The sequence below is a fragment of the Megalopta genalis genome, chromosome 16 (assembly GCF_051020955.1).
Source record: "Megalopta genalis isolate 19385.01 chromosome 16, iyMegGena1_principal, whole genome shotgun sequence".
Lineage (NCBI taxonomy): Eukaryota > Metazoa > Arthropoda > Insecta > Hymenoptera > Halictidae > Megalopta > Megalopta genalis.
The window spans coordinates 1,291,276-1,304,680 of record NC_135028.1 but is presented as its reverse complement, the minus strand read 5'-3'; the positions used below and the strand labels follow the sequence as shown (position 1 = coordinate 1,304,680).

The 13,405-nt window shown below is 47.3% G+C and overlaps 2 protein-coding genes across 2 annotated transcripts; both read left to right on the top strand.

Annotated features, from left to right (window-relative positions):
• The first annotated feature begins 350 nt into the window (after positions 1 to 350).
• Positions 351 to 4,363, top strand: LOC143260673 (longitudinals lacking protein, isoforms A/B/D/L-like). The gene has a single exon (XM_076526954.1). The coding sequence runs from the start codon at positions 1,338 to 1,340 to the stop codon at positions 1,530 to 1,532; it is 195 nt and encodes a 64-aa protein (XP_076383069.1). The 5' UTR covers positions 351 to 1,337; the 3' UTR covers positions 1,533 to 4,363.
• LOC117224677 (longitudinals lacking protein, isoforms A/B/D/L) lies at positions 1,565 to 12,965 on the top strand. Its single transcript, XM_076526950.1, has one exon. It carries the CDS (start codon positions 6,588 to 6,590, stop codon positions 6,840 to 6,842), a length of 255 nt encoding a protein of 84 aa, XP_076383065.1. The 5' UTR covers positions 1,565 to 6,587; the 3' UTR covers positions 6,843 to 12,965.
• The last annotated feature ends 440 nt before the right edge of the window (positions 12,966 to 13,405 follow it).

The following is a 13,405-nucleotide window of genomic DNA, read 5'->3' as shown; positions in this document are numbered from 1 at the left end:
ACACGCGTTTATATTATGTACACGCGTTCATTATTAACATATCTCGTGTACTTCATATGATAACCGATCGTTGGCCCCACCCGGGCGCCTTCCATTTCTCGCGGCCAGTTTTTACGACGCTTCCGCGACGACGACGACGACGATTCTATGTAACTCATATGTAACAATCTTGAAATATTAAAAGCTTGTGTACGGACGCAAAAATGGTTCGCAAATTCGTCGTCGGACGATTTCTAATGCCGACTTTTCAGCTGTTCCAGGTGTGTCGGTACCGTTTCCCCAAGGAAGAACGACGATCCAACGGGCCGCGCGGTTCGTTGGCTCGCGAAATCTGGAACGGTAGTTCATCCGTATCTGACTTTTTCAGGTGCATTTCCGGGATGCTCGGATATGCCGCGTAGATTCGAGGAGATCCGGGAGATCGCCGCCGAAGAGGATCGTCGTCCCAAGCGTGTTTCTCTCCGACGAAGACTGCTCGAGGAGACGTCGGCGACTCTGGGACGAATTTGTAACGAACGCGGAGCATCATCGGCAGCGTCCCGATCGTCGAAAAGTAAACTCGAAAACCGATGGAAAGCCGGCGAGAATCCCCGTCCACAAGCGTTTCATTTATTTACCCTGTAAAATCTAGTTCTCCGAATTTGCTCGCGCGGCTGTGCCCGCCAGGCAGGTACGTTCCGTTCCAACGACGTCGTTCCGACGAACCGACAGGACGGAGCTCGCGCGTCATTTTCGACCAGACAATAAAGAAAAGAAAAACGGCGCATCGCGCACCCCGAGACCGAAAAATCGAGCTCCTCCGGCGCGCTCTTCGACGCGGTCGACGCGTCGTCGACGAGATTTCGCGTGCGCCGCGAGCCGCGAAGACCCTTCCCAAATCCATGACGAGTCGCGTTCGAGTCGCGATTGGTCGATCGCGAACGACGCGCCTCCTCCACGTCCTCGTGCACCGACGAACGTAAAAAAAGCACACCTCTTCCAGCCGTCGACGACGCGCCGCGACGACGAATAATAGAAAAAACAAAGAAAATCTTATGCTCGTCGGTGCACAAAGAGAGAAACATTGAAGTGTGTGCTGCCGAAGTGAAAGTGAAAACAGAGGCGCCGACGTTGCCGTGGGACAAGCCTAAAGCTGTTCTTTTTGTTTCGGGGTTCCAGATGAGGGGGCGGAGAGCAAGGTGGCGGCGACCGAGGAGAACGCGGACCTGCCGGTGCAGGCGTGGAAGATACAGGAGCAGGGGCTGCCGTTCGCCGAGCTGAAGATACCGAAGGCGTACAATTACGTCGGGAAGAAGCCGCGGGGTCAGTTCGGCTGCAGCAGGTGCGGAAGATCGTACATGAGGAAGGACTCGCTGCAGCGGCACGTGCACTGGGAGTGCGGCAAGGAGCCACAGTTCCAATGCCCTTTTTGCCCGCAACGCTGCAAAAGGAAGGCCCACTGGCTGAGGCACATCCGCCGGCAGCACATCGACAAGATGGGCGACATGGAGTCCTATTTGCTCGCCTACACGCCGAAGCTCGAGATCGACTGAGCGCGAGCCTCTCTGCTCGAGCCGCCGCTTTCCTCCCGCGGCCCTGCGGCGTGTCCCGTTTTAATCTCTTCGAGGTCGAAGGGTCGTCGGGTCGCGGATCTCGATGCTCTTCGCAGAAATCGGATCGTTGGTCTTCGAAGTCGACAGGCGACTTTCGAAGCGGCTGGCGAGGAGATCGTTGCTCTCGACGTTTCGCGCGACTCTTTTCGTATTTTTATGGATAGATTGATTATTTACTGTTCTGGAACGTTTTTAGCGAGCTTTTTTCTATATTATTTTGATGTGGGATCACGCTTGCTGGGATCTAGAAGCCTAGGATCGACGATTTTTGATTTTTCGACGGGATCTGCAGCGTGAAACAGCGACTCGTTTAGCGACTCGCGGTCTTTCTTTTGCTCTTTTTACGGGACCGCTTGATACTTTTCTATTCTAGAACGTTTTAGCGACCTTTTTTCTAAATTATTTCGATCTTGGATCACACTTGCCGGAATCCAGAAGCCTAGAATCGATGAATTCTCGTTCTTTCGACGGGATCTACAGCGTGAAACAGCGACTCGCGGTCTTTCTTTTGCTCTTTTTATGGGACCAGTTGCTATTTTTCTATTCTGGAACGTTTTAGCGACCTCTTTTCTAAATTATTTCGATCTGGGATCACGCTTGCCGCGATCTAGAAGCCTAGAATCGATGAATCATCGTTCTTTCGACGACCTGCAGCGTCGAATTTGCGACTCGTTTAGCGACTCGCGCTCTTTCTTTTCGAAATAACTTCGATCAGAGATTATGCTAGCCGGGTATAACGACGATAAGGCCCACACGGGAGTCCTACAATCGACGAATTTTCTTCATACGTTCCAATGAATAAGTATTATTGCCTTCTACGTCGACGATCGCGAGCACCCCGCATTAATCTAATCCCGCATTAAGAAGCACCTTGCGAGATCCACGGTTCCAACGATGCGACAGCAACGATTCTCACGGGTTTAAAATTCCGATACGATCTCAGAAACGTGTCTGCTCGATGCCGAGACACCTGGGTCCACGCGTTAGCCGCTTGGGTGCAGATTTATCCGAGAGAATGCTCGTCTTTCGGACGGATTTAATTCGCTGACGCGCGAAACGTTACACGAACGTGGTTGATTTTCCGCGAGAATTCTCGTTCGTTCGACTAATCACAAGGCTGAATTACGAATCAGACTCGTCAGTCTGAGTTACGAGTGCCACTCGTCGAACGCACCCAAAGGGTTAACCGTTGTCCTCGTCGAAACGCGACAAACTCGACCGCCGGCGACCGACTCGAGGGATTAAAGCGGCGCATTTCGTATCCGAGAGATGGATCACGATCGACGGATTTCAACGCGGCCCGATCGACAAATCGCTGCCGATCGATAATCGTTGTTTCTCTCCGCCCGATTTCAGCGTTCGCGGATGTTCGAGGGGAGGGCGGGGAGCGGATTCGCGCAAAACGAGTCCCCGAAACGTGGCGCCCGAAGTCGCCACGACTCGCGATCTATTTTTCTAAAACTAATCATGCGAATCATTACGAATTATTGCGGATTACTGCGGAGCGTCCGTAGGAACATGGCGCGCGCGCGTCTCGCGCAGCAATTAGCAATTAGGCGCGGACGCGCGCGCTCCGAAGGGAAACCCGAACGGTTTCGCTTCGTCTTCACGGACCATAGTATTTTGTACGCCAGAACTCGCGTTCTTCAGCGCATCGATCTTCTCTCCCTGCGTTTTCTCCGATCGCCGCGCGTGCGCTCATTTTTTTTCTATTTTTTTGTTTTGTCTCGGAAAAATATAATAATAGTAATAATAATATTCGGAATATTACGAAGATATATTCTCGATATCTGGAAGAGAGAGGATCGTGCGAGAAAAACGCTCGTTCCGCGTACAAAAAAAAAAAATGAGAAAAAGGACGAAAGAAACGACGAATTTTTTTTTTTCTTTAATTATCGTTCGTCGCGAGACCGCCGCGCGTCGGTATTAATCGTTAAGTCTTTTGTCGTCTCTCTGCGACACAAAGAGCACATCGACTGATACATATATTTATTATTATTACTCTTGTGTACAATGAATTTACCAATTTTTTAGTTTCATGCGTACCACATTTGCGTTTTCTCCCCCCCACCCCCAACCCCACTCGTATCATATAAGTTTCTAATAATCTAATCTCTATTTTTTAACATATCTCTCCTGTGTTTTTTGTTTTATTTTTATTTTTATTTTTGTCATTCTCATTTCTTCTTAAATGTAACATCGAATTCGGCTACCTTTTTTTTTCTCGATACACGTTTGTTCTCTCCTTCGAATCTTCTTCGTTTTCTTTTTTTTCTTTTTTTTTTGTTTCCTTCGTTTTTCTTTTTTAACGATAATAATAATAATAATAATAATAATAATAATAATACCGTTTCCAATGAAGTGCCTTGAAAACGTAGGTGTAATTAACCGATCGCCCCAGACAATAAAAGTGCGATTTTCATCCGAGAGCCGAACTTTTAAGAGCTAGCCTTAAAAATGCGAGAATGAAACGAACGAACGAAAGAAAAGAAATGAAAGAAAGAAAGAAAAGAAAAACAATTTAGAGTTATATATTATAGCATAGACGAACGAACTATTGTCGGCGACATGTATTATTTTCGACGGAACGTTACTCTAGGGGAGCGCAGCGCCTAAAAGTTCGCCATAATTCGAAATGCGACGACGAGCTCCTCTCGTTAAGACTGAATCATGTCCGTTACACGATAATTAATCATGCGTCCTAGTATTATTATATACGTATACATATATATATATATATATATATCTGTCTGTGCGACCATCTCTTCTCACATCGTGTTTCCGTACGATTATTCTTTTTCCTTTCTTTTTTTTTTTAAATCGAATAAATTTGTCGGCTGACGAATTGTACCAACAAAAATGATGACGATGATGATGATGATACATGATGACATCCATAAAAGAGAAAGAAGAAAAAAAGAAAAAACACCACCAACGAGCAACCGAAAACAAAGAGAAAAAAACTCTCGGGGCGCCGAGTCACCTCCGTACCGTCACCGTTTTCTTTATTTTTTTTTTGTTTTTTTTTCTCTCTTTTCGTTTCATCCCCCCCCCCCCCGATTGATTATCCGGGATTTTCGTTTGGAAAAAAAAATGAAAGAAAAAAAACCAGCAATTTCAGCCACGAAACGAAATCAGCCGTGAAACGAAACGCTCAGCGACAGACCAATATCTTCACGACGATTCACACAATCATTTGTTTGTTTTCTTTGATGATTTCTCCCCCCGAAAGACAAAGAATCCTTCTCGACGATTTCACGAGAGTGTTCTTCGCCCTCAGCATTTTGCAGTCTGTCTCGATTTTTCTGTCTCTTCCTCTCTCTTTCTTTTACTCTATTTTTCTCTATTTTTCTTTATCTCTCTCTCCCTTTCATTCTCTCTCTCTCTCCGACGTCTCTGAGAAACAAAAACACTTTGTACATTGTTTTGCGGGAATTGACGGCTCGCCTCGGCGAGAGGCGTCGCCTCGTCGACGTGAAATACAGCCGACGACACCGTCAGAAAAACGCGAAAGTTCGCCGAGAATTTTCGAGCCGACGAGAGCGACGCCTCCGTCGACCGCGACGGACGGTTGCTGCGTTCATTTTCGATTGCATTCTCTCTCCCTCCCTCTCTCTCTTTCTCTCTCCGTCGAAACGACGTTCATTCTTTTCGTCTCTCTCTCTCTCTCTCTCTCTCTCTCTTTCCCCCACGTCGATAATTAGGGGAAGTAGCATGCGCACTAACTCTTCTCGAAACTTGTACATAGAAACACACGACTTTTATCGCTTGCGCGTCGAAGGGAACAGACCGTCGAAGCGCGGGCCCTTTTTAAAGGGCCTTACAATCCTCTCTTTCAACCCTGTCAGCGATTCTCGGAGCATCGGAGGCTCGAATAAGACGCGAATAAAACGTAAAAAGTCGATCGATTCGCGCGGCGCGATTATTATTATTATTAAACAGAGGCGCGTCGTTCTGTTTCCTTCGCCGCGCGCACAGATTCGCCGCTCCTTTTCTCTTCGTATGCGAAATTCATAGCTAGCTGCTTGGGGTTCGAATTACCGTAGGGATTACAGACACACGTCCGTGCATATATATTTTTTGCTCTCTCCTACATCCAACAGAATAATCAATCTCTCTCGAGCACGCAGAGACGGACTCGACGAGGAATCGTCGACGGCGAGCTCCGCGAACGCCGATTCCTCGTCGGCGTCCCAGCGCGCGCCTTCTTTCAGGACCGCACCACGCCGCGACAGGTATCTTCTGTTCCGAGAAAATTCAATGTCTCCCCATAAAATAAAATAAAATAAAAGAAAGAGGAATCTAAGGAAGAGAGAGAGCTTCTCGTTCGTCGCGAACCGGAAGATACCTTCGTTCCGCCGGGCGGGGCGGCGGCGGCTTTCAGAAACGTGGCCGCGCGCGTTCGCTGAAACGAAACACGCGCGAGCAAAGAGTCGCCTTAAAAAATAATAACCAAACGATACTGAGCCAACCCTCTTAGCACCTAAGCCTCCGATTTAACGAGATAAGTCCGACACGCGCGTATAGTATGAGAGTTAATCGTTTCAGAGAGACCCGGGGATCGGTACTGTCGACGCCCGCGTCTTGCGAGCACAAAAAACAAACAAAAAAAAGCAAAAAAATCCGCACCATAAAAGCAAACAGCAACGCAGAGCGACAAGCGATGCAACAGGCAAACAGCTAAACGAACAAACCAAAAAGTACAAAAAAAAAAAAACAGCAAAAAGCAACCGAAAACCGAGTCGAAGCCAAAATAAAACGAAAAGCCAGTATAAAGAAACCGAAACGAACGAAAAAAAGCGAATTCCCAGGATCAATAAATAAATAAACAAATAAACAAATAAATAAATAAATAAAAAAGACCGTCCGATCCTCTGTTGGTATCGTAGAACCCTAACTAATAAAGCCGTGAAATCCTGTGTTCCAGCCGAGGACCTGAGCATCACCGGGCTGAAATGGGCAGCCGCCTGGCAGAGATGGAGCGTGCCGTCGATCATGTGGCGGTCCGGCGGCGGTTTGGGCAAGGGGATCGGCTCCGGCTCGTCGAACCCGGAGGGGTTCAACTGTCCCGCCTGCGGTAGGGTCTACAAGCTGAAGAGCAGCCTGAGGAACCATCAGAAATGGGAGTGCGGCAAGGAGCCACAGTTCCAGTGTCCCCATTGCGTCTACAGGGCGAAACAGAAGATGCACATCGCGCGGCACATGGAACGGATGCACAAAGAGAAGATCTACAAGCAGGAGCTCGTCTAAGGGTGGGGGGAGGAGTTGGGGGCGTGGCAGAGGGGGAGGAGAGATGGCGGAAGGGCGCGTGGGCGCGAGAGACTTCGAGGGGACCGCCGTCGACGTCGTCGTCGTCGGGCCGCGCGGGCGGCCTCGACGGGAACAAACGGAGAGCTGGAGCGTCGCTCGCGTCGCCGTCAACGTCGCCGTCGCCGTCGTCGTCGTCGTCGTCGTCGTCGTCGTCGTCGACCTCTCTTCCGCGCTCGGTCAACGTTCCTCGACGGTCGCTGGAGAAGACCGATCGCAACGGGGACGCTAATACGCGTGGAAGAAAGAAAGAGAGAGAGAGAGAGAAAGTGTGCGTGTGAAAGAGGGGGAGAGAGAGAGAGAGAGAGGGGGGCGCTGGAGAACGACGAAGAGGATCTCGAAGGTAACTCGGAGCGAGAGACGCGAGGACGACGGGACGTGGCTGGACGGAGAGAGCGGGGCGCAACTGCCAATCCTCCTTACTCGATTTTGGATTCTATTTTTTTAACGTTTTTTAAGGTTTATTATTATTAATTATTAATTCATTATTTTTATTTTTTTTTTTTTTTGCGTAACGAGATGTACCGCGTATGATGAACGAGGGAACGCGTCGATCTCCCGCTCGGGGCGATGCTTTCGGCGAACCGGAAACCCCGGCGTTTTCAGCGGCCGGAGAAGGGCCGCTCTTCAACGGCGGCGCACCGGTGTTCGCGGCATTCTTTCTTTGTACAGTTCGCGTTCTTTCTTTCCGACGAAAAGCGACCGTGCGTCGCGACGCGCGGACGCCGTTCGCGACCGGAAACGCGTGTTCAGGGGAACGGCGTGCGCGGGACGCGCACGGTCGCGCACTCTCTAGAGACAAGTTTACACAGCTTTCCTTTCTGTTTTTTTTCTTTTTTTTTTGTTTTGCGTTTATTCTTGAACGCGCGCGTTCGACGGATCCTCGAAGAGAAGCTAGCGAACTAAGAGAGAGAGAGAGAGAGAGAGAGAGAGAGCGATCCGGAACGCGGAACGCGGACCGCCGAATGCGCGCGTTATTAACTCTTTGGAACACACAGAGTCGTCGTCGTCGTCGCTTTTGTTATCGCGCGGCCCGCCCCGAGTCGGATTAAGACCGTCCGGTAAACCGGAGCTCTTCCATAGCAACCATTCTGGTCACACTGGTTCCATATTTTTAAACGGGCCGAGCCGTGCGCGTGTGGCTCACTGGGGACATCTAAAACTGAAAACGATCTACGAAAACCGCAAAGAGACACGATTTTTTTCGATTTATACTGAGAACCACTGTTCTATATATCCATAGGGCTGGAACGTTCCTCGATACCGGTACACGTGCTTCCTGTTGCCTAAGACACACACACATACACACGCACACACACACACACACACACATGAATTCACGCGCGCGCGTCGAAGCTACACTCTCGAGCGCGAGCGCGCCTAAGTCACACACACGAACTCACACACGCGCGCCTAAGACACACACACGAGCGTGCGCGCGCGCCGAAGCACACACGAACTCACGCGAGCGCGCGCGCGCGTCTACAATCGATACGTATGAATGTACGTACGTTCACATAGACACACATATAGAGACACATAGGCACACACACAGAGAGAGAGAGAGATACACACACACAGAGACCAGCAAACCCGACCGAGAAACAGTTCGTTCCAATGTCTCGCTCGACGACAAAATTTCAATGGACGCTGGTTCAATAGTTTCTCCCTCCGATGACATATATTTTCCACCTGTCCCATTTTGTTTTTCCGGGCCTTTTTCGTAAAAGGCAGCCATTTTATTATATTCCTTGTCGCTGACTTCGCGCGGCGAACCAGAGAGACGGTACAGTATTAAAGCACCGGGCTCGCACGAGCCCCGCGCCTTTGCTTCTCGCTACAAATGCTTCCTTCCATTTCCGCAGAACCACTAAGGGACTAACACTATGTAAGCGCGTCACAGAGTCAGAGAAAGAAAGAGAGAGAGAGAGATAGAGAAAGAGAAAGAAATAGAGAGAGAGAGAGAGAGAAAGATATACGTTACATGTATACAGAAAATACATAACAATACGTGTACGCGCGTACGCGGCTACACACACTATTTTTAAATACCGCGGGGTATTTCCTATAGCATTGTGATCGTCAGACTGCCAGATACACGAACCTAGTAGATTCCTATATCGATGCATTTAAGTATATATATTTATATTATATAATACGTATAATTAATGCTTTCTAATTAAGCGTCCTCGAGTTAAGACCCCACATCGCGTTTCTCTTCATAACGATGAATATTCTCTTCACCCCCCCCCCTCACTCCCTCCTGCCCCTCACTCCGCTACCCATCTCATGCCACCGGACCCAATTTTTCACTGCCGATATTTTTATCCTAGAAAAACACGCACACAGATCCGATCGATGGAACGTTCACAGCGATTTATATATATATATATATTTATGTATGTATATTTGTGTGCCGAACACGGGCGCTAATCACAGACACACACATACACACTCTCTTTTACGCACACTTATTTCCACCGACGAGATAAATCCGCCGTCGGAGCGTTTCCGACGCGACGAACGGGACCGACGTGTCGCGTGCTCTACCGGGTCGTTTCGATCGAAGAATCCCGGCGACGCGTGTTCGAATTTTCAAGCATTCGGACTGGCGAAGCTTTTGGGACGAAGGAAATTATCAGAGCTTGCGTTAAACTTTGCGAAACTTGTACACGGACTTTGTCAACGTTGTGCCTCCTAGTCGCGAACCAGCATTGATGTTGGTGTTGCATTATTTTCGAACGGTTTACAGTGGTATTTAGGTCGATGCATCGAGGAACGATCAATAGAGCACGCCGACCCGGCCGGTTCCTTTATTGTACAGGCTGTCCGGAATTTGTATCGGTCGCGGAAGATTCCTCGGGTGATTTCGAGCAACTTTTTCCTTTGCGAAATTGCGATCCGAGGCTTCGTTTACGAGTTATCGACGAAAAATGCTGGTCAATTAGACGTCGCGCGCGGCTTGTGCCACGCCCCCGCGACCACCGTCGCTGCGCCGGACGGCCGGCGCGACGCGGGAGGGCGGAGCGCCGACCGCGCTCGCGCCTCGATTGGTCCACGTTTACTCGTTGATAACTCGTGAACGAAGCCGCGCAGAGAATTTCTGTAAAGGAAAAAGTTGCTGCAAATGATCTCGGGAACCCGGATTTCCGGATTGCGAGACGTTTTTCGGACAGCGTGTGGAAACGTCTTCTACACGAAGTTCTTCCAGTTTAGGTAACCGCACCGTGCTATCGTCGCTACGCTACGCTATTCTCTGTCGAACGCGACTTCGTTGCGATTCTTTTGGGCCATGTTTCTCTCGCTTTGTCTATCGACTGTGCCGTGCCCGACTTTGTCCGGCGTCGGCCCGCCGTGTAGACGGATTGAGAGAAACAGAAGGAACCGTAACGAAGATAATTGTGCAGCCGAACCCGAGATTACCGAATCGCGAGGTTGTACGAGCTAGTTGCTCAAGTTTTTTTTTAGCGATTTTTAGTACTTCATCGGTAATTTACGATTCGAGGCATGAGATTCTGAGATTTCAAGATTATTGGAATTATAAAAGTCTTCTTTATTCGAACATATGTTGCAATGGAAATTGCACGAAGTGCGATTTATCATTGTTATAAAATTGCATAAATTAGTCGCGTTCAGAGCCTGGCATTTTTAGGGTTAAATAATCTCTCGAGCAAGCCAGTCTCGTGTATTGAAATTTACTAGTTTCAAAAATTTTCCAATTACTTTGGACGCTGTTTTACTAAAGAAGGATTAGTATTAACAAATTCTCGATCGAAATGTCCACAAATCAGAGTTCGGTGAAATATTATTCGAAGGAACAACATTGTCTTCGACGTTATCGAGTAAGGGGTTTAAAGAATTTAAAGAGTAAGGATTTATCTGGAGATGACAATTTAAACGAATAACATTATTCGAATAAAAATACATTCGAATGGAAATCCGTTCGAATAAAAATTCATTCGAATAGAAAGTTATTCTTGTTGCTCGAACAAGCATTTATTTGTACAGGAATTAATTCGAAGAACAATCGATTCGAATTAAAATCACAGAATATAGTGTTCCTCCATAGTTTATTAATCGATCTATTCTATGTTAATTTATACAATTAACATTCTTCTTAAATTGCTGCATCCGAAAATTGTTTACTTTCGGATAGATTAATTTGCATTGTTCTCATTTTAATTAATAATTAATTAATATTCTTAAAAAAAAAACTAGAAACAGCAAACTAGTCAAACTGGTTTCTGATTTTTTTTCTTTCACAAGCATTGATAATGTAAAAAAAATATTTGTATGAGAAATCTTTACACGAATTTCTTTGTTCAAGCGTATGTTGCAATATAAAAATTATAGGAAGTTTAAATAAACTTAATCTTATTATTGTTATGAAACAATATAGATTTAGGATTCAGTGGCTCTAGTGTGAAAAAATTACGTCGAAAAAAGAAGACGGTCGAATAAAAGGAATTCGCTCGAATAATCTTGGAGATTCGAATAAAAATTCATTCTCCAATTAGAATTCATTCTCGAATCAAAATTTATTTGAATAAAAATTCGTTCGAATAGTCTTGGAGATTCGAATAAAAATTAATCCTCGAATCAAAATTTATTCGAATAAAAATTCGTTAGAGTAGTCTTGGAGATTCGAGTAAAAATTCATTCTCGAATCAAAATATATTTTCATAAAAATTCATTCGTATACAAATTCGTTCGAACAACAATTCGAACATAAATCACTCGAATTCAAAGAACAATCGATTAAGTAATCGAAAAATCATAGAATATACTATTCCTCCACAGATAATTAATCAATCTATTCCACGTTAATTATTACAATTAACATATTTCCACAACTTCGAAGAAATTCGTTCGAATAATCTCAAAAACAAAAATTAATTCGAAACGATTCGAACGCAGAGCTCTGCTACGAATGAAGTACTAATATATACATCGACTAACTCGATAGAATCGAGACTGTCGAGAGAATCGACAGCTTCGATCGAAAGTATAGACGTCATCGAACGAAAATAAATAAATAAAAAAAATCCAGCGATTCTCGGTCTCGCTGCGCGATCGCGGAGAGCGCGCGCCGCGTAGCGTGCATTTCCTAGAAATAAATCGCGACTCTCGGATAGATGTAGACGAAGAAGACGAAGAAGAAGAACGCCCCGCGGGGATCGAGGAATCGCGATTGCTCGCGATTAATCGATCGACCCGATGGGAAACCCGCGCCCGTGTTCGGCGAGTACCTGGCACCAGGTCCCGTATTCCTACGCCAAATACGCGCGCCACGGCCGCCCGACTTTCCATACTGTAGACAATATTTATGAGACAAGCTAAACTAAACTAAACTAAACTAAACTACTCGTAACTCATATTATATACAGTTTGTAAGTATGCGCAACGTCTGACGCAAAACGAAGCGGTTAGATTATAATTTCTTTCTTTCTCGTAATAGGAGCGTGCCAGCGCTCGCGCTTGCACACGCGCGCGTCCGCGCGGCCGAGTTCTCGATCGACGGTCCCTCGAACGTATCCATCCGAACGTAAAAATTTCACCCATCGAGTTTCACCCCGTTCGAAGGAGATCTCCTCCGTGGATCGCCGAGGAAAGGGATCGCGCGAGTTTTTCGTTAAAAAAGAAAAAAACCGAGAAAAAGACAAAAAGAAAATACGAAACAAAGAACAAAACGAGAAACGGAAATTAGAGAGAGAGAGAGAGAGAGAAAGAGAGAGAGAGGGTGATGAAACTCTCTCTCTGTCTCTCTCTCCTCGAATAAACGCGGCGACAAACCGCGCTTCAAGCGGAGAGGTTGGGTCGATATTATGGCTCGCAAGAGAGCTGGTTTCGAAGGGAGAGGGTGGAAAAGGGAGAAAAATGAGAACGGCGAGATTCGGATCGCCGTTCCGTACAAAGTATTACGATTCGACGCAGGCGATCATCGATAGGCGGGCCAGGATCGACTCGTCTCTCCGTACGAGTGCAATAAACGTGTAATAAAACCTCCGCCTCTGGACATCGAGCGCGCGCGCGTCCCTTCCTTTTTTCTTTTTTCGATCTGTTCGACCCCCGCGACACGGGAACGTGTCGTCGCTTCACGTTTGATTGATTGTTTCAGAGGGTGTGTCCTCGATCGAGAATTCGTTCGCCGACGATTTAATTATTATCGTATCGTAAGGGAACAAAATGGCTACTGTTCGGAGCGGGGGAGATGCGGGGGGAAGAGGGGCAATGGGGGAGCGAAATTGGCCGATGCCTGGGAAGGGTGAGAGGGAGGCAAATAGAGAGAGGGGGGAGAGAGATATATGTAGAGAGAGAAAGAGAGGGGAAGAGAGAGGGGTGAGAGGGGAATTGAGAGAAAGAGAGTGAGTGGGGTGGGAGAGCAAGCGGGGAGGGTGAGAGGGTGATAGATACAGAGGGGGGAAAGCGAGAGGGGAAAAGAGCGAGTCGGGTAGGCTGAGAGGGAGCTAAAGAGGGCGAGGGGGAGGGAGCGAGCAGGGAAGGGT

What these genes read in the sequence shown, in the direction of transcription:
- LOC143260673 (XM_076526954.1), top strand. Translation starts at nt 1,338, where the DNA reads ATGAGGAAGGACTCGCTGCAGCGGCACGTGCACTGGGAGTGCGGCAAG.
- LOC117224677 (XM_076526950.1), top strand. Translation starts at nt 6,588, where the DNA reads ATGTGGCGGTCCGGCGGCGGTTTGGGCAAGGGGATCGGCTCCGGCTCG.